This window comes from Buceros rhinoceros, unplaced genomic scaffold (genome assembly GCF_000710305.1).
Source record: "Buceros rhinoceros silvestris isolate BGI_N320 unplaced genomic scaffold, ASM71030v1 scaffold1550, whole genome shotgun sequence".
Taxonomy (NCBI): Eukaryota; Metazoa; Chordata; class Aves; order Bucerotiformes; family Bucerotidae; genus Buceros; species Buceros rhinoceros.
This window is the reverse complement of record NW_010387682.1, coordinates 28509-48057: the sequence shown is the minus strand read 5'-3', so window position 1 is coordinate 48057 and position 19549 is coordinate 28509. Positions and strand designations below refer to the sequence as shown.

At 37.0% G+C, this 19549-nt stretch overlaps 1 protein-coding gene across 1 annotated transcript in view; it reads right to left on the bottom strand.

Annotated features, from left to right (window-relative positions):
• Positions 1 to 2435: 2435 nt before the first annotated feature.
• The window catches only part of LOC104501235 (baculoviral IAP repeat-containing protein 6), a gene marked incomplete at both ends in the record, with an annotated part of 45553 nt that continues 28439 nt past the window's right edge, over positions 2436 to 19549 (bottom strand). The window contains 12 exons of the mRNA XM_010145049.1: positions 2436 to 2565; positions 3446 to 3589; positions 4486 to 5266; positions 8092 to 8313; positions 8825 to 8933; positions 10119 to 10375; positions 12683 to 12962; positions 13592 to 13792; positions 15583 to 15777; positions 15962 to 16058; positions 16570 to 16745; positions 18914 to 19476. Of these exons, the coding sequence (XP_010143351.1) occupies positions 2436 to 2565; positions 3446 to 3589; positions 4486 to 5266; positions 8092 to 8313; positions 8825 to 8933; positions 10119 to 10375; positions 12683 to 12962; positions 13592 to 13792; positions 15583 to 15777; positions 15962 to 16058; positions 16570 to 16745; positions 18914 to 19476 (3155 nt within the window). The remainder of the gene's footprint in view (positions 2566 to 3445; positions 3590 to 4485; positions 5267 to 8091; positions 8314 to 8824; positions 8934 to 10118; positions 10376 to 12682; positions 12963 to 13591; positions 13793 to 15582; positions 15778 to 15961; positions 16059 to 16569; positions 16746 to 18913; positions 19477 to 19549) is intronic.

The window sequence follows — 19549 nt, the reverse complement described above, 5'->3', positions numbered from 1 at the left end:
CTAATACAATATATAATATATATAAGGCTGGGTGTTGCTTTTCAAAGAAGTTCTCATTATTATTACTGTTACTACTATTATTATTAAACTTCTGAGCTGCTCTGGTTTGGTCCCATGGCTCATTCATTGCTGGAGAATTTAAAGATCATGAATAAAATTATTCAGGAAGCTTAAGCACTGGTATTTTTACTACTCAGTTGATATCCAGATTTATTGTTCAATTTTTCTGACCACCACAACCCTTAAGTAACTTAAGACTAAAGTGAATCCAATACAAAACAACCGGTACTCATCCTAGGCAATCCTATCTGCAGTGATACTGCATTTTCTTCCTATGAAGGGATGCAAGTAGCAGATTTAGCAATGACTTTAGACATCCTTTCCCCCCTTTTTTTAAAAGGCTAGGAGAAAAAATATGAAATGAACAGCTTATTGTGATTTGTTTTTGCAGGAAGCATGACACAGAGACATTAACAACAGAGTCGTCCCCCCCCTGCCCCCCCCCCAAAAAAAGTTAACCCGAGGGATAGACTCTGTCACAGGTTCTTGACAACCTCCTATTGTTGTAGTGGCAGCAGTCTTTTCTTCCTTTTCATCCCTAAGTCCATCCCTTCCCTTTCCCTCTCAACCCAAACACAGAGTTACTCCTCATACATCAAGTCTACTTTACTATGTCCTAACCATGGGCTCAATGAAATGATATATAAGTACTAAAACTTTTCATATAATCAGAGAAATCACATTAGATGAGGGATGGAAACATAAGAAAACCTGAACCTTTCCAGAATTATTTTTTTTCAATTTACAATCAGAGTTAAGATGAGGAATAACAATTCTGTAGCAAACCCCAAAGTTACAGTGCCCTACAAAGTCAGCATTTCAATTACAGACATTACAGAGTATCACATCACCACCTTCTCCTCCCCAGGCCCTGTTAGCACTGGCTATCAAGCTGACCACACCACACCGCTAAGGCAGCTATTCAGCGCAGTTTATGTCACTGCTCAACAACTGACCCCTACCTCACGTGCAGTGACCGCACCACCCATTACATTAATTCTGACCATTAACTGCACAAGGATATAAAGACCTCAGTCACACTCCTGTGACCGTGTCTGGACAGTAAATAAATATTGTACGTGAATACAGAATTCTATCAGAAATAGTAAACTATTCCCTGGTAAATAAGTTTCAAGTATTTTTCCTAAAATTCACTATTACAAATATATATATACATATAAGGACATACACAGCTAGTCAGATCAACGCGCAGCTAAGGGCTCACACTTCAGTGCACATCTGCAATATGGCAAAATCAAATTTGACTTTTCTTTGCTATTACTGAGAACCACGTCTTGGGAGTAAAGAGGAAGTGCTCGGGTTTTTGTTTTGTTTTGTTAAATTAGACATGCTTAAACCTGATTTTGATGTAACACGACTTAACAGGTTTTGTTCTATTTCATACTTGAGGAGAATCAACCGGCACCTTGCCTGGTTTTAACTAGAGAGCTCTGGCATGGCCATGAAACCTTTAGTACGAATTTTACTATTTAATTACATTTTACAAAAAGATCATTAACCTTTAACATATTTCAAAATATTAAATAAACATTAAATTTCAAGGTGAGATTCACTTTAAGATTTAGACATCTACCCTTCAACTGACAAATCTCACTGTGGTATGTGGAGGCCTAATCAACAGAGTTCCCTAAGAGGAGTTCATCTCTCTGCCTATACTCGAGTACTGCAATTACTGAACTTCAAAAATGAAACAAATAAATTCCTGCCTTAACATTAACCTCTCATGGTATAGAATTTTAAAATTAATGTCTAAAAGTAAATTATGGCATTCAACCTCCATTCAGTAAGCAAACTCATAGTTTATGTAAGAGGGAAATGTATATCCACAGAAATTATATGGAGTCTTCATTAACGTCCTTTTCATAGCAACATGATTTCATCTCCATCTTGAGATAACCTTTTAAGTTCCAGGATATTTAACTGACATAATTTGGGAATATCTAAGTGAGTGGTTGAAACACAGTATTTAAAGACTGTTATTTCCAGTATCATTGCAAATATCCCATGAAATATTTGAGAACACATTCATAATAAAAAACAAACAAAAAGCCCCCAAATAACCAACCAACAAACCCCCAATCAAACAAAAAAGAATAAACCAAAAATCCCACCTCAGTTTTACAACAGGAAAAAAAATAGTATTTGACCAGTAAGAGTGCAATCTCACAAGCAACACGTAAGGTACATGTAAAAGCTTACAACTTCAACCACTGTTTCATATTTGCAGTTACTGATGAATGCTGCACATATGTAGGTAAGAAATACCTGGTTTATGGGGGTTTTTTGGTTTCGGTGGTGGGGTTTTTTTGAAACTGTTTCTTAAAAAACCAAGTCAATAACTATTGCAAACTTGCCTGACACACGATCAAGAACCTCTGCTAGAGTTGTTGAGACAGGCAAGTGAAGAGTACGAAATTTGTGTCCAGCTCCGTACATTGGATGTTGAATTACGTGACTAGTAGCATTAATTCTACCTTTGTACAGCTGAAAGGAAAAAAGTCAACATTTAACATTATTTTCAAATTCAGAAATAAGTTAAAACATTAAGTTCTTATAAACTCATCTCATCAAAATCTTTTGTGTGCTAAAAGCAAAACAAAACTGATGTCCTTCAACTTTGGAGGTATTCAGTAAAAATGAATCACATTAGGAGAAGTTTAATTTTTTAACTCAAAGGCATTTGTTTCCAAAGCCTATGATATTCTTTAGGATCAGAAACTGTATGATACATTTTAAAAAAAAAAACCCTATTATTTTACTTAGAAAAAAGTTTAGTGCCTGAGACTTACAATTACTTTTGAAATAAAACATTTTAAATTTAATATTATATAATTTTAACACAGAATTATAATTCTGTGTCCTGGTGAAGCATATGGAAGTATAAAAGCATACACCCGCTTTATAAATTAATTCAAGTATTTGTCAATCAAAAATTTATTTGTGGTGTTTGGGCTAATGCTGAAGGATCTTTGCCAGTTTTGAAGCATTGTCAAAACTACAGCTGTTCCTTAATGAAACTGAACTACTGAAAGGACTAGAATTTGTATTCATATCTGTTGCTAAAGCATAAGATATTAAAAAGTCTTCTGTAGGAGAAATTTCAGTTTTCAGTTCTTTCAGAAGCAGTATATTTTCAATAAAATGGCTGTCTTACAACAGTGACTTTTAATTTTTCTTTAAAATCCTGTTACAATTCACCAACACATTCCTTTCCAAAATTCCACATCATGTATAGCAGGAAAAGCCACCATCTGACATTTCAAAATTGAATATACCCAGGTTTTTGGGTGGGTCTTGGTTTTTTGGGGTTTTTTTAAGGCTAAACTTATTCCATGTTCACCACACAGATATCAAAAATTCTTACAGGACATGGGGACTGAAGAAACAAAGTCACTTTCTCATCCTCTAGCATCAGCTGCAAAAATAGCCTCCTAATAAATCCGGAAATATTTCCAGAGGTTGGGAGGTTCCCACGCTGAGGAGAGGACTGGAACAATTCACAGAGAACCTGAGAATGCAAAATGACATCAGATTTTAAATATTTCTATATTTAGGTCTCTAAAGTATAGCTCTACACAGCCATAATCTACCTTCCAGTTACCATTCAAACCAGATCAGAAATGAGCATCACTGAAGAAAACATATGGGTTTTTTACAAAAAAGTTCAAAACACTGACTATAGCATCAAAGTAATGGTAAACACATAACTATTCAAAAAGATAAAAAACTGAAGATAAACTATTTAAAAAACTAGCTTTAAAGCAAAAATTCCCCACTGCATAATGCAGTATTACCACCAGTCATTAACAGAGAACTGTACTGAATTTTTAACGAAGTCTACCTTTTCCCAGGGCATCACCATTCTCACCATGGAAAAGGCTTTTTTTTTTTTTTTTAATATTCAGCTATGTCTGCGAGGTTAACAGATATGAGGAACGTAGCTGAATTTGCACTAGAATGCCAAATGCAAAGCCATATTCTGCAACAGCCTGTATTTTCCTGGTCGCAGACTGCACAGCGTATATGGTTGCACAAGCGAATTCACCAGGAAATCTCCTTAAGTTACTAATATAACAGATGTGTACGAACACTGATTTTCAAATTCCACTTCAGAAGAGTTTAGACCTATGCAATTAAATACAGTACTTTAGATTTTAGTCTAAAATGTCTTCCTCTAAACCCAGAGGAATACAAAGCTATACATAGGACTGCTTAGCTGTGCCAAAATATTTTTATACTTTCAAAGTCAGACCAACAAGCTAACAATTTTAGGACAAATTTTTTCCAATGACAGCTTACCAAAAAAATTTATTTTAAAGAAAGCTAAAAAAAAAGGGTTAAAAATTTTGAAAGTTGGATGTAGTTATTAAGACTTTATCATAAACTTTTTTTTTCCTCTCTTACCTGTGCCATAAGTCTCTGGTTATTAGGATGGCAAGAGATACACTGTAAGAAGAAAGCAACCGTTGCATTTTCGATTGCTGTCCGCTGCTGAGTGGTCAACCCTGTTGTCACAGTTGAAGAAAGCAGGCTAGATCTTGCACTGGTCTGTTGTGCCGTCACATTGTGTCCTCCAGAAGTAGCACCAGAATGGCATAACAGAAATAAAAGTGCTGTCCACAATGGATTGACTTCAGAGCCACCCAACCAATCCTTCATCATGTGGCTGTTGCCAACTTCTGTCAAAAACCTGAGAACAGGAGCAACCAGGTCTGCCGTGACAGGCATTTTATTGAAGTGCTGTGGAACATGATGCCTCCTGAGCCTGTCCTGGGTACTATCCATCGGTGGTGGTGTGCAGTCGGAGCTACAAGTATGGTTAAAGCAAAAACTAGCCAGACTTCTTACAAGCAGTGAAGGCAAACCTGAGTCCAGTAATTGCTTGATAGCTTCAGGAGACTGAGACGAGGCAGCAAGAGTAGCCAGGTGAGATTCTGTTAATGCAAGAGGAGCTTGTGCATTTTTAGAGTCATCTGTTAAAGACGAACCAAGGTCCTGCTTTTTGCTGTCATCAGTCATGGACAGTCTGTGTTGACACTGCATTGGAGGAGGAGTGATACCCATCCATCCCATGAGTAAGGAAAAGTAATTGGGGTGGATGTGGCACATGGAGCAAAGCAAACTGTCAACAGCTTTCTTCAAAACCATGTTGCAGGGAAGAGACATGGACCAGTTAAACAATGACCTGGAGAAGACAGAATCATGTCAACACATACTTTGCCACTCATATTCCCTTTTCTTCATTGCTTCATAAAACATTTTTTGATGTTTACAACTAATTACTGTAGTAACTGTTGTAAAATACGTGATGCTGAGCTTGAAAGCCTCTTTTGGATTGTGGTATCAGCAGGCTAGCCATCACCCAGAAGGCACTCCTCAACTGTATGTTTAAATTTCCTATAACACTGTATTTAAAACAGATATAAACTGACTTTTCTGGCAAGCTGCAGATGAAAGACAGGATTTCAGTCTTTTAACAGTTGTCACAGTCTATGCACTTTTGAGCCAAATGCTACCTCTTTGTGCTTTCAACTCTCCAAGCTGCAGCTACTAGGACCACACACACACACTCATTTATATAAAGTTCTCTTACATCCTTTGTAAGAACTGAAAGTATTCTAACATTTTAAAAAAACTTAAAAAATCAGCTTTATCAGTTCTACCTAAACATGTTGGGGGAAAAAAAAAAAAGGCAACAACCACCTTGTTGGTTGAATGATGTTACCCTCACTATCCTTACTCAACCTGAACTCAGGACACAAGTTAACAGAATTATTCCCTCGAGATACTAAAATACCACTTACCTTTGAACTCACTTCCATCCAAATACTATCTGTTTGAATGCTAGCCCAAGGTACATGAATGCAAGAGTTGATTTAGCTCCTATTCTTCAGCTTAAATTTCAGAAGTGGTATTTGTAAAATAGTGAAATCGTAACTTCTTCATACAGACTTGTTCATAGTAGGTGAAGTATCAAAAAAACCCCAAAATAGTTTTCTGAACTGCATTCACTGTATCTTGACACCATACCTAAGTTACATTATCTTATCTTTTACATACCGAGGTGAAAGAAAACTTCGTGCCATTTCAATGATAGGTTTTTAAAATAAGTTTGGATGTATCACCACGTATTCCCATTTGAAAACAAAGATTGTTTTTCCGGATGGGAAGTGTTATTCTATGTTTAATCTAAGGGACACCTAAGAGTCAGAACAGAACATGGGTCTAATCAAAACTTAGCTTTGTCACCCATCTAGGGAATGGCAGATAAAAAAAACCTCTTCAAGAGAAAACATTAAAAAGTCATCTCAGTGACCAAATGGCCCTGAATTTTGGGAAGATAGTCACAATTTCCCCGAAGTCCCCATACACTGAAGGTACACTTAAACTCTTCTCCAACTATATATTCACACAATCCTTCTGCCAAAATTTTCTGTGTAAGTTCATGCTCTATGAAAAACAAGATTCTTTTCCAACTAGATATTTAAAAATAACTAAGGAATAAATTAGTAACCATTGGCCAAAGCAGAAATCTTGAAATGAAAAACAGAGATTATGAGAAAATATAATCAAGAAAAACATGAAATATCACATGAAGGAGAAATTAGAGGAGTTATAGCTAGAATCAGTGAAAATTTCAAAAGTTAAAATATCAAAGAGGATGAAGAATATACATGAAAAGTTATTTTTAGCAGAAGAATTATTTAACCGTAAGTCTGACAACAATTCTTCTATATTTATTAAAAATGCACTTTACCATTAGCTCCATATGGTAGCTGATATGAATTACAGTTTTATGTGGCAGGAGGTAGAGGAACAGGGTTATTTTGCAATACACACAGTCAAACTAGGTACAACAGGTTTTTTAGTATCTTTTCATCTCATTCTGTGATGAAAACAACATACTGTCTCTGAGAGACAGGAATTCAGTTGTGAAACACACTTTTATATTAGTATAAATCTAAATGGGCTATCTATTTTAGGAAATCTATTTTTATTATTCTTCCTTTTCAAGTGTCATATTGTTAAAATGTATCCTGAAAATTTATTTCTGTTAAAAAGTACTGCTGAAACGACTAACTGGCCTAGAATTTAAAATCCTTAAATTGATTCCCCAAATTAACAAGCTCATTTTGAATTAACAATTATTTATGACAGCATTCCTGAAGTGTCTTTGGAAAAGATCTAGCTTGTAGTCATGTATCTAACAACCATCATGTGGCACATATACACAAACCCCACATGCTTGTGCCAATAACCGTAATTGGTACATTTCCCACTTCTGAATGTTTGTGCCTAAAGGAAACAGTAAAGTAGCAGAAAAATATGAACATTTCCTAAGGGCAGCAAAACCCCTTTGTGCTATCAAAGTTCACTAACTGGAATTATACTCAACGGTACAAATGAAAGGTGCTTTACTAGACACAGGAAGGGCGAACTTTTCTACAGAATCCAGCAACGTTCAGCAAATTCATAGTTCAAGATTCACTCAACGTTTTGTGGTTTGTTTCTTTCAAATCTGACAGGCTGGTACAAAAGCGGTGACTCCAAAAAACCAGTCCCCACTCCCCTAGATCATAGCTATCAGTTACAGACATTGGATACAATGAGTAATAAAACAATGCTTATTTAACAGGTTACAAATGAAGATCATGATTTATAGGTACTGTGACAATTACTGCAAACCCTCACTTTCAATAAGAACAGCCCAGAGTTATCCATTAAAAAAACCACAGACAAAACCACACAACAGCTTACCTTTCACATATGAGCAACTACTTGAATGGCTTAGCTATTTTAATTGAGATTTTTGTTTTTAAACACAATATGTGAAGTGCAGTTTTGTGTTTAGAACTACAAACCTACCTGTTCATATATCCTTAGGTACTCACTCTACCAATTAGCTTCAGATGACAATTTTCACTGCTACTTCACGAGTGTACTTCAAGTCGTATCGTTTTAGCGAACAAAATATTCAAAGTATGCGGTGCAAAACTTTGCTTTACTTACTCAAAGAGCTCTCTGTCCAGCAATGCCGGTAAATCATACTCAACAAGCAATTCATAACTATGCCACAAAATTGCTGCTACGCAATGCAGATGGGAAGGAGATGGCATCAAAAGACCATATTCTCTTGTTGAGCTATTTGGACAAATGTAGCTGGCCCGGCCACTTTTTTTCATAGCTGCAACTCTTGCGGAATCGCTGACCCATTTCAGTAATGCTTGAATTCTGGAACGCAAGAGGATGTGGTACATTATAAAGGGTCAAAGAAACACTCAAAACCACATTAGCTTGGTGGGCTTTTTAAATCTGATTTTCACGTTTATCTCTTGCTTCGAAGCAGAGTAAGACCAAGCTCAAACTCTGTTTTCTCAAGACTTAGGTCACTAAGAACAAATTAATTTAAACCCCTTATTATCTTGGACATCTGAATGTAAGCTTTCTTTCTACAGAGAAAGAAAACATAGCAGGTGTCCGAGTTCTGAGTATTTGGGAGAAAAGTCAGCTGAACAACAAAAGCTTTACCATGCCAATAAGAGCAAAAAAAGTGGGACTTCTCCACAAAGGATGCAAAGAGCTAGGAGGGAAAAGCTGGAAAGCTTCTTTAGGTACAGGGACTTTCATGCTATCTTGTAACAATTCAGATTTCAAAACGTCTGGTTTTGTGCAGTAATATCAAGCCACTCTTTAGCAAATTACTTTTGTATATGCTTCCACATGACAATCCAAATAACTTTACCTATCTTTTGTTCCAGAGTCTTGAGTTGTTCCAAGCTGATAAAGAATGTCTATTGTGGAGTCAGAAGAGAGACCATTTAATCTTCCAAATAGTAAAGGGCTATTCAGATCTTGCCGCATTCAAAAAACAAAAAAAAGGGGGAGGGGAAATAATAGAAGTACTTACATATGTATTTTTAAAAAGTACTAATGCAATTATTACAGTATTGTAGTGTTATCACTGAAAGAAGTTTTACCATTAACATAAGGATGCAATTCTTACACACACCACTATCTCGAAACCATGCTAAGCCTTACTGTATAAAGGAAAAATCATTGCAACATCCATCAGATACAGGACTCGGAGGTTTAACTAGTAGGATTTTCTTCAACATATTCCAAGAAGATATGACTAATTCCAACAAAGCTGTCAGATCTCACGCTTCACCGAAGCAAACATTAATTTCAAAATTAAAGCTTCTTTAACTCAAATTTCCATCAATACTACTAAGGCTGAAGATTTCCTCAGATTACTTCCTATTCTTACATTCTTATCCTCACTGTGTTCATCTTCTACCCTGTAGGAAACTACCCTCTTATCTAAGAGCATTCCAGCAAAAGATGGGCTACACTGAAATATTAACTCATGGCAAAATAAGGCATGGAAGTAATTTTGAAGAGAGTAATTTTTGTTAGTATCAGCAACCTCAAAATAGCAGAAACACGAAATCAGGTTTTTTTATTTAAAAGCCACAAAACAGCAAAGCAAAGTGATATGGACTCATAAATACAACCCCTCCAGTGCACCAACAGAAGAGCTATTGCAAAGTTTCACCATGGGACACAGATTAGTCGTTCTAGGGTCTTGATTAATCTCCACCTACAAATATTTACAATGTTTAGTGTTATTCAGAATTTAGAGTGTCCTACAGACTACTACTGCTCAAATATTGCTGCATGTGTTTTCCTTAACACTACACATGGATGCTTTTTATTTTGAAACATCTAGACTTAGTATCTACAATAAGACATACTTACAATATACTTCATGTCCTAATCTGGTGACATTAAAACATTCACCTAATTATCTATTCTACAGAAAAAAAAAAAAAAACCAACCCTGGTTGCACTGATTTACTGTTGAAAAGCTACCCCACATACAAAGACTGTGATACTTAGAAGCGTAACAAAGCACAATAGAAAGTTCTGGCAACTCAAATTCAAAATCAGAAAGTAACATGCGAATATACTATATTTGTACATTTATACAAGTGATGGTTTTGATCAACAACTGAAAAGAAAAACATTGCACTCACCTGCAGGATCGCTCCCTGATGCTGAACAGTTTCTTAAAAGAATGTCAATCAATTTTAGGCCTATTCTGGTGGACTGAAGTCCAATCTTTACAAGCACAGCCTCAATGTTTGGAGAATGCATACCACAGTAAGGCGACATTAGTAAAGCAGCACATGTCTGCAACAGATTAGCAGTGGGTGCTGCAGCACTAGCCATCATTCCTTCTAAATCACTTATATGAGTGAGGCAATGGTGTAATAATCTCAACCACCCAATACTGAAAGAGAAAACAAAAACGAGCCAATGTATCATTTTCTTATTTTATTTTTAAACTGTAATGTAACTAACTGTTAGATTCTAGGACAAGTACTGCAGAAACCTGTTGTGACATTGTAAAACATCATCTGAGAAAAGCAAATTAAAACGAGTGAATTTAAGACCACGATGTAATATACATGTGTAATGCTGTTGTAGTCACTGGTTCAAGGTGCAAGAAAGGCAGCGTTTGTGGGTAGGAAGTGTTAAGCACCTACAAAGCTTCTCAAGATTTCCCGATTTCTTCCAATAGGGACAACCTATTGGGGGGAAGGTAAAGGGGAATGTGTTTATATAGGGGTAAGGTAATGCGGGAGGGTGTGGGGGTGGAGGGGTTGTTTTGTTTTTGTTCTTTTGTTTGGTGGTGGGTTTTTTGGTTGAGATTTTTTTTTTTTTTTGCATTAAAAGGAGCTGGCTAAAATAAATGTGAAGCGTGAAACAACACACTGCCCCACTTAGGCACCCCTGGATTTTTTTATATTTAAGATTAAGATTCTGCAATAGCAGTTGGCATTAAAATTATACACCTGCACAGCTTCCCTTTACATTACAGACTTTTAGGGTCATACACGTCTACAATAAATTACAGTGAACCTTAGTGAACCTGATTTCAGAAGCATACAGAGAAAGTGCAGAAATTAAAAATGTGTTAGCCACCGCATTTCCCTCATGTCTCTTATTCTTTAACAGTATCGTTCAGTATTCCTTTTAATAATAAATCTTGAAAAGTAAACCTATTGTAATTGAATCAGTTTGGAAACATCTTAAGTAGGATTTATATGTGTTAACATCACATACTACAGTGATGTTTGAACTAGCGTTATGAATGAGATGGCAATCTAAGCTGCATGTGAAATAAATGGCATCATTTTATGACAAGTTATAAACTAACATGTTAACTTGTTTTCACAGCTAACTTTATCTCCCATAGCTCAAAAGAAAGGCAAAATTGAACATAGACCTTAAATTTATACTTACAATAAGGTTATAATTTAAGTTTATAATTTTGTTTTAGGAATAATTTATTCCTAAGCAAGTTTTCCGTTATGTCTAAAAGAAAATTATATCCAAGTTTATTGAATATCTATCATATTACTACCATTACTTTACTGAGATACTTACAAAACTAAGCTGAAAGCCACAATAAAACATTTCAAGACATGAAGAATGTACACTCACCCCCTTTCTTTAGATACCGATTATTTTCGTGTGACTTTAAGATAACCTTTTCTGAAGTACAAATATATAAACAGTATAATGTGCCTATGAAAACTTGCTTCACTGCTATTCAAGATTAAAGACCAATTTCAGTTATGCAGTTTTTATCAATTATACAGTGGACAGTATTCACATTCTTTAAATTTACTTTCACAAGGTTTTCCCAACAAAAGAAGAAAGGTTTTTAAAACTTTCTCTTGCTCTCTTTTCAAATTTATAAACATTAAGGTTCTAAGACAAAATATTTCAAATAATGAATGTTCACAATTTAGTAAGCTAAACTTCAGAAACAGGAAATCTCAAAAATTCACCCTTTAACTTAAATCCAAAGTTGGAAAACTTTATAACACTTCTTTTTTTTTTAAATCCTTAAGGGTTTATTCATATAAAATGGGTTTATTTATTTTAAAAATTTATTCCTGTATAATATATGTATATATATACACACATATATATCCATGTATCCCTGATAAAGACGATATTCAAGATGCCACCCAACTAAATAAAAGCCTTTGAAAAGAAATCTTGCTGATATGCCAGAATCACAGAACATTCAGTTCCCATTTCTCAAATGTTTGCAAACAGCTCTATTAGATATGACTACCACAAAACATCCCATCGTCCTATTTCTGCTCCTGCTTCAACACTTACATAACTATAAGTTATGCAGGGGATAAGAAAAATGTTGGTACTCCACTTACAACTGCCTACCCATTAAAAACGCAATGCAACTCTAAATGTTTTCCTGGGTTTTGTATTCTTTCACCGTTGCATTGGTGAAACATCTCCTTTTACATATGCAGATTCAGCACGCTACCAAAGAAGTGAGAAGTATTGTTTATATTTGCCTTCTATAAGGAAAAAAAGGCAGCAAGTTTTTCTTAGGAAACAGATTCTGTAAATGTTAAAAAAATCCAACCACAAATCCAGGTACTCGTGAATACGGTTTGCTACTGAAAGATCTGACTCAGAGCACAAAACATCATAAAAACCCCCCAAACCATGAACCGTCACAAATGTGCCTCTCTGTCTTTTGGCACTAGAAGCTCACCTTGTTTTAGAGACCTGATCTTCAGAGGGAAGGAATGGATTATTGACGGTCGCAGACGAGGTGTTTCCAAAGGCCGTGAGGCCTAGCAGTTTGATCTGAGAGAGGCCGAGCGTACTGGCGTCCCGAGGACGATGGAGACGAAGGCAGACAGCTGAGGCGACTTCAGCTTTTACCAGCTGGATTTTTATATACGTGAGACCACTTGTGATAACGGGAGTTGACAAAGGTAACATGTTGACACCATCTGCACTTATTTCAACAGATACTGATGAAGGGCAAGCTATGGAGTAAGACAAGAAGGTTTAATGCTCTTTAAAAATCTGTACTGGTTTGAATTTAAGTGTTAAACATGTATCCCTGATAAAGACACAGAACAAGATGATTGAAACGATCTTAGGCAAACACTCGGACAGAACTCCAGCTGGAGTATTTGACCTGTGCGATGACATACGTTAAAATGCACATGCATTTTGGTATGTGGTGTTTTATTCATTTATTTGTTTATTTTGAAGACTTAAGATGTTGTGCCAGTACAAATGCCACGTTTCCCTAGCAGGACTAGAACAGTGAAAGCCGAAAATCTCATGCTTTATTCCATGTAGCGTACAAAATCGTTTTGCCTGAACATCCCTGACAAACATCACATTCTCATTAGGGAAAGTTTTGAGGAGGTTTTTCAGCATATTTAACATTAATGCCACAAGACAGGTACTAAGTTAGAAGAAATCAAGCAGCAGTAGGGCCTACCATTCTCAAGTAAAGCAGAATCAGCAAGCTTTTCAACTTACTTTACAGGCATTCTTCAAACAACTTGTCAGCTTTAGTTTCTCTGATCGTATTCTTTGTATCATTCCTAAATTCTACCCTTCAAATTTTCAAACCAGCATCAATGTCAGTGAATCTACTTACTTGCCAGAGAGGCCAGGTGAGGCTGGATGTGGATCTCCTTGAGCAGCACGGCCGCAGGAAGGTGAATCGTGAGGTCGCACCAAGCTTCCTCAGGTAAAAATATGTAGGACCATGCAGCAGAGCGAGCTCGTCTGTGGGGAGGAGTAGCCTGTAACAGCACTTCAGCAGGCTGGGCAGTGGGACTGCTCGAGGTGATTGAACCTTCAAAAACAGCACCATTAACACTGATTATTAACACTCATCAATAAAACCCAGACCAATGAACTGGGTCCTACCTCGCCTGCTTTAGTTTACTGATAACACGTCGTGCTGACTTTTTCTTTTACTTTTGGACTGTTTTACATAGGAAGTTTGCAGATGCACTTGAAAATATGCTAGGGGACACTTGCTACCGAAGTCCTAAACTTTCTGTCAAGAGTTCATTACAAAAACAAGCCAAAAAGATGCAGGTTGAAGTACCGCTTAGAACCTGAACTCAGTTAATTCATCGTTAACATAATGAAGGCTTTAAAGGCATAAATATTACAATGATAGCATAAATGACTTTGGTTATCAAGTCTGCAAGCCTTTTTCTTTAAAAAGGTTTGTTTCACATGAAAACCTTTTTCTAAAATGAACACCAGCATTAAAACAAACCTGACCATAGCAGCTGCTTATTTTTCTAATCTTAGCATGAGTTCAGAATGAAGTAGGAAGATCTAGGCTATGTATTTTTTAGCAAATAGCACGGCAGAAGACCAGGTTTGTGCTGCTCAAACTACAGGTACTAGGGTTGTTTTTAGCTCTAGTCTGGCCCCGTAACTGAATGCCTAATAGCAGCGAGAGGTGAATTCCTGAACACATTTTGGTAAGACTTCCATCCCAAATGAGTCATGTTCATCTCTCAGAGAACACTACCTAAGAATCAGAGTAGTGAGGACAACCTGAAAGTTAATTTCAAAAGCACACTCCTGACTGAAAGTAAAATACTAAGATAGACGCACTCAGAGCAGAACATCAAGAACTGCAAAACTTTGCAAGTTGGAAGATAAAGCATGCAAGAACCCATTACCATATATGCTTGGGATTTTTACTACTTGAAGCAACCAAGTACCAACATTAGCAGGTTTCTTAAATTTCCCTTTTAGGAATCGATGAAGAGCAAGCTAGAGCATTTCTAACGGATCTCTGTTCTGCCAAATAACAATTTAAAAAACTTTTTCTTTGAATTTCATTATTTTTTGACACTCTTACATTTGAATGATAGGATTGAATGGATTTCTCTCTTGACCAATAATTTTTCCAGAAATTTAAATAATCTTTTCTTTCTCCCCTCTTAAGAGTGCGACGGGCTGTATACATTCATGGGCTATGCCAGGCTAGTGGGCAGCATCAGAAAACGTTAAGGCAGTAGTAATGAAAACGAGCTTATTAAACACATTATCTTTAAACACAGGCATTTTAGTTAACTGGCAGGCACTGCATTGTCACCAAAACAGCACTGCAATTCTAATAAAAGTTCATGCCGGCAGCAGTGGAGCCATTAGGTGCAGGTGGGAGAGCAGCATCAGGCAACATCAGCCCTACGCTCCAGCTTCTTCTGCCCTGTTTGAACCAACTTGAACTTACTCTGTGTCATTCGGCTTTGCTATGTTTCTGTAACAGCTCCATCAAACCTGATCTGCCTTAAGTGAAGTCAATGAGTCTTACTGTGTCTATGGCAGGGCTGGAACCGGGTATCCCCTGACCTAGGGGAGGAGGAAGGGGTCCACCTTCAGGCGTAACTACATTAGATACTGATCTCTCCCTTTCTCTTCTTTCCACACACACCTGTGGACGAGGGACTAACCTCCTCCCCCAACATCACCATTCTGAAACACCAGCAACCCCTCTGTTTACAAGATTTAATAGTCTCACAACATTTGATGCTATCACAGTATTTTTTGTTAAGAACTTGATGAAGTTTCAAATGACCAGTGGATATTAATGTAAGAGAAAGAAATGTCACTTACCCAGTGGCGCAAAATTGTGAATTCCTTCTGCATTATCAGGCTCAGAAGCTAGCACTCTAGCTTTCAAACTGCTATCTGTTGCTTTAGTGGGTCCAGAATCAAGAAATTTCATAATAGTAGAAACCATACTTCTTGCTGTGTTAACAATAGCTCTTGTGCTCGTCACCATGTTGTTACAAATAAGCTGAACACCACCTGTGTATAATGCAGGGGGGAGGGAAACCCTCTTTAGAAGTATGCAACAGATTCTAAGCAAGCAAAGGCTTGTTTAGTAAATTTGGTCCTCCAGACACATACTTGTATTCCTTATTTAAGTGACAACAAAAAAAATCTACAACAAATGTTTCTCCTGATGCAGCTTAAGAAAAGACACTCTTACCCATATCATGGAAAGCCTTCAGTGCCTCACTTGTATCCAACACTCGTAAAATGAACCAAAGCAGTGGCTCAGAGAGCTGACAAGTGGCAAGAGAACCCTAGAAGAAAAACAGTTAAGAAATACATGGTTTCATAAAAAATTAATACGGCAGAAATATGCAGACTGCTCTTAGCCTCCCCTTTTAGTAGGCAAAAATCCCAGAGAGGAAATGCCACCATAGTTAACCTCTCTGTCACAAAATAGCTATGCTACATTTTGCATGGTTCACTCCTTACACAGAGGAAGTCTTTGCAGTAAGGAAAAGATCAAACTACCAGAGTAAGCAGCTGAAAGGAAATAAAAATGTTGAGCATTCAAAATACCCACTAATATGAACACAACAAATGTGTTTCCCACCTGCACATAATAAAATATTCAATCCACCTTCAAGCCTTTAGCCATTTAGAACATTCATGGGAGCGTCAAAATGCCCTTACAGAAACTCCCTCTCTCCCTCAACCATGGGCAACAGCAGGAAGCTTCCTAACTTTAGCACTAAAGTGAGGTTAGAAAATTGTTAACATTTTTTTTTAATTACTCTGATGCACAGCAGACCTAAGACAACTTACCTGTCTTCCCATGTACCCACAGGCCATGTATGTAAGAATTGGCTGAAGCATCACTTGTACCGTTGTCGCTTTTTTACTAAGCGTTGTCAGGATAGTGAACAACCCATCTCCAACTGATATTGCATCTAAGCCACCATGGAAGTTTTCATGTTTAGTGAGATGTAAGCCACTTGCACCTTAGTGAAAACAGAAAGAGTTCAAAGGTGAGAAACCGAGGCCTAACAAACCCTTACAGCACACAGAAGCGCTCAAGGATATTAAAATTTCTTTTCAGTTAGATGTTCACATGAATTTTACAAACAACGAAAGCGACAGTTTTCTGGACTCATATAAATTACTATCAGTACTCCCAGATACATGCTACCTTTTTAACAGTACAAATAGAACGACATGACCCAGGAAGTCAGGGAAATTAAATCCAACTTTAGGTAAGACCATAAAATGAAACAAAGTAAGAACTACAATGACTGGAATACTCCTAGCCAGACATGACTAACAAGTATTTAAGATTTTTTTCCAGATAATAATACAAGTGCACTTTTGCAGTCAAAAACCCCCAAGCATTTAACAGACATATTTCTGTCAGAAATACCTCTCCCAGAATTCTCCTTCTCAGTGTTAAAGCTCAGGATTTATTCATGAGGATTTACTGAATATTGATATTCAGCAATATTGACTAGATGTTGCTAAAACAGAAAATGGGAAGCAAAAGAATAGCCTTCCCAAGGAAGAGATTGCCTCCACAAATTCAACTGTATTACAAAGTATATAATATGAATCTGCAAGAGCTTTTAAAAGTGATTTTAGATTTGAATGGGGGGAGTCAAAGGAGTAATCTTGTTCCATTTAGAGAAACCGGAGTTATATTAACAAATAATACAAAATAACGTATTCAAGTGATCTTTGGAACACGCCTTAGAGAAACATTTTGGCAAGAGAATTGACAGTTGTAGTACTTGAACTACGTTCAAGCTGCAAAGAAAGAAAATACTGATAAGCACTGAATGCCTACAGACAAAGAAAAGACTCTGAACAGTCTAGAAAAGTCAAATGGAATAAATGATGGAGCTGAAACCAACTAAGGTAAGTTTGCTGTAAAGACTTTGAGGCAAGAAGGTGGCAGGATAGGAGGCGAGTACTGTTACTTGTACTGTTACTTGTATGATTTTCGTATTCTGTCAATGACAAAGCATAATAGACAAAATGGTCATAACAGAAAATCCAACAAATGTTTTAACTTTATGCGCCAAGTGAGGTACTTAGGCACCATCCTGATCAGCTGATTGTTAAGTGCAATAAATTAAAATTATTGGCATAAATTTTGACATCAGAGCCACTATTTATCAGAACATATCTGCAGACATTATTATCTTGTTTATCTTTCCCGGGTAACTAGCATGCTGCACTAGGTATTACACATTTGTTACTATATGCTGATAGCCTGCTTGCTGCTGTATGGTGGGTCACATATAACTGCAGTCTTCAAGAAACATTCATAAAAGTTTGCTGGAGAGAATTTAATACAGTTTTTCATTAAGGAATTAAATCACAAAAAGCTGTGTTACATCTTCGCAAAATACACATACAAATCAGTTTCAATAACCTCTATTAAAAGACTGTGGGAGGAACAATCCACCGAAGGGTTCAGCTGGCCCAGTATCCTGAATTCAACACAAAACATTTTGAAACAACACTATCTTTCCAAATTGCCTTTTTACAAATGCAAAACAATTGGAATTTGTGTTTTTCAGAAACTATTACAAAAAAGGAAAATAATGCCATGTATAGAGGACAACTGAGGTAACATGTCTCTAGTCCAAACTGAAGACTAATCCTAATCCATGCAGAGAGGCATGCAATGGGCACAGATGGCAATACAGGTAATTCCACTTAAACACAAGAAAAAAGGCTTTTCTGCATTAAGAAAGTCTGAACATTATAACAGGTTACCTAGGGCAGTTGTGGAGTTTCCACCCTTGGGGAATCAAAAACCCGACTAGCCAAGGTACTGAGCAACCTGCTCTCCAAGACAGGCTCTGAGCTGACCCTGTTCTGTGTAGGAAGGTTGGACTAGACGCTCTCCAGCGGCCTCTTTTTACAATGCCCATTTTGAGATTCAGCAAATTCAAATGCCTAACATGCTCCTGTTTGGTTTTAATTACTGCCTCCCACCTCAGATCAGGGGTTTTTTTCACATACCTGTCCCCTCTTTCACTTAAGTCTCTTTTCTCCTGTCATTTCTGTGACGCATTCTTTCACGTCTACACCCAGTTTATGAATTTGTAGAAGTGTTAAGTGTTTCACCACACCAAAAGTTCTTCCATTTTATTTACAAAATACCTACCAATAATCATTGCCATAGCGCTGCTGTTACACTGGCCAAGCGCAGACAAAATCTGGCTCATAATCTGCTGGTTCGCTAACACCAAGTCTGCCACATATGCCGTTGATCCTTGAGTATTAGGGTTGCTGCCATTGCCATCTTTGCCTCCCGAAACCTTTTCTTCATCAGACACACTGTCTGTAGTACTGCTTGCTACAGGAACACGAGCACTATATTCTCGGTTACTGGAAAGCGGCAGTTGAACCAAAATGTTGACCAGCTTTAACAAATCAAACATGAGTTGATCCCTTGTCATTTCTCCACAAACTGCTTTAGCATCACCTGGACGGATAATATTAGCAAAAAGCCCTCCAAAACAGGCTCGAGCACCCACAGAGCTGTCTGAGCCGCTGCGAGACATCACTTTGTCCGAACACGTAATGTAATGATGCACAAGGAAGGTTATAGACTCTATTACTGCAGAAATAGTGCTAATTGACACAACTTCGAAATTCTGTTCCAGGGTAAATTCCAAGAGTTTCACTTGTGCATCCAAGGGTCCCTGGCCTGTCTGGAAAGCACCCCTAAAGGACAAAAAAAAAAAAAAAAAAAAAAAAAAAAAAAAAAACATTTTATTACTCCATTGTTCAGGATTAA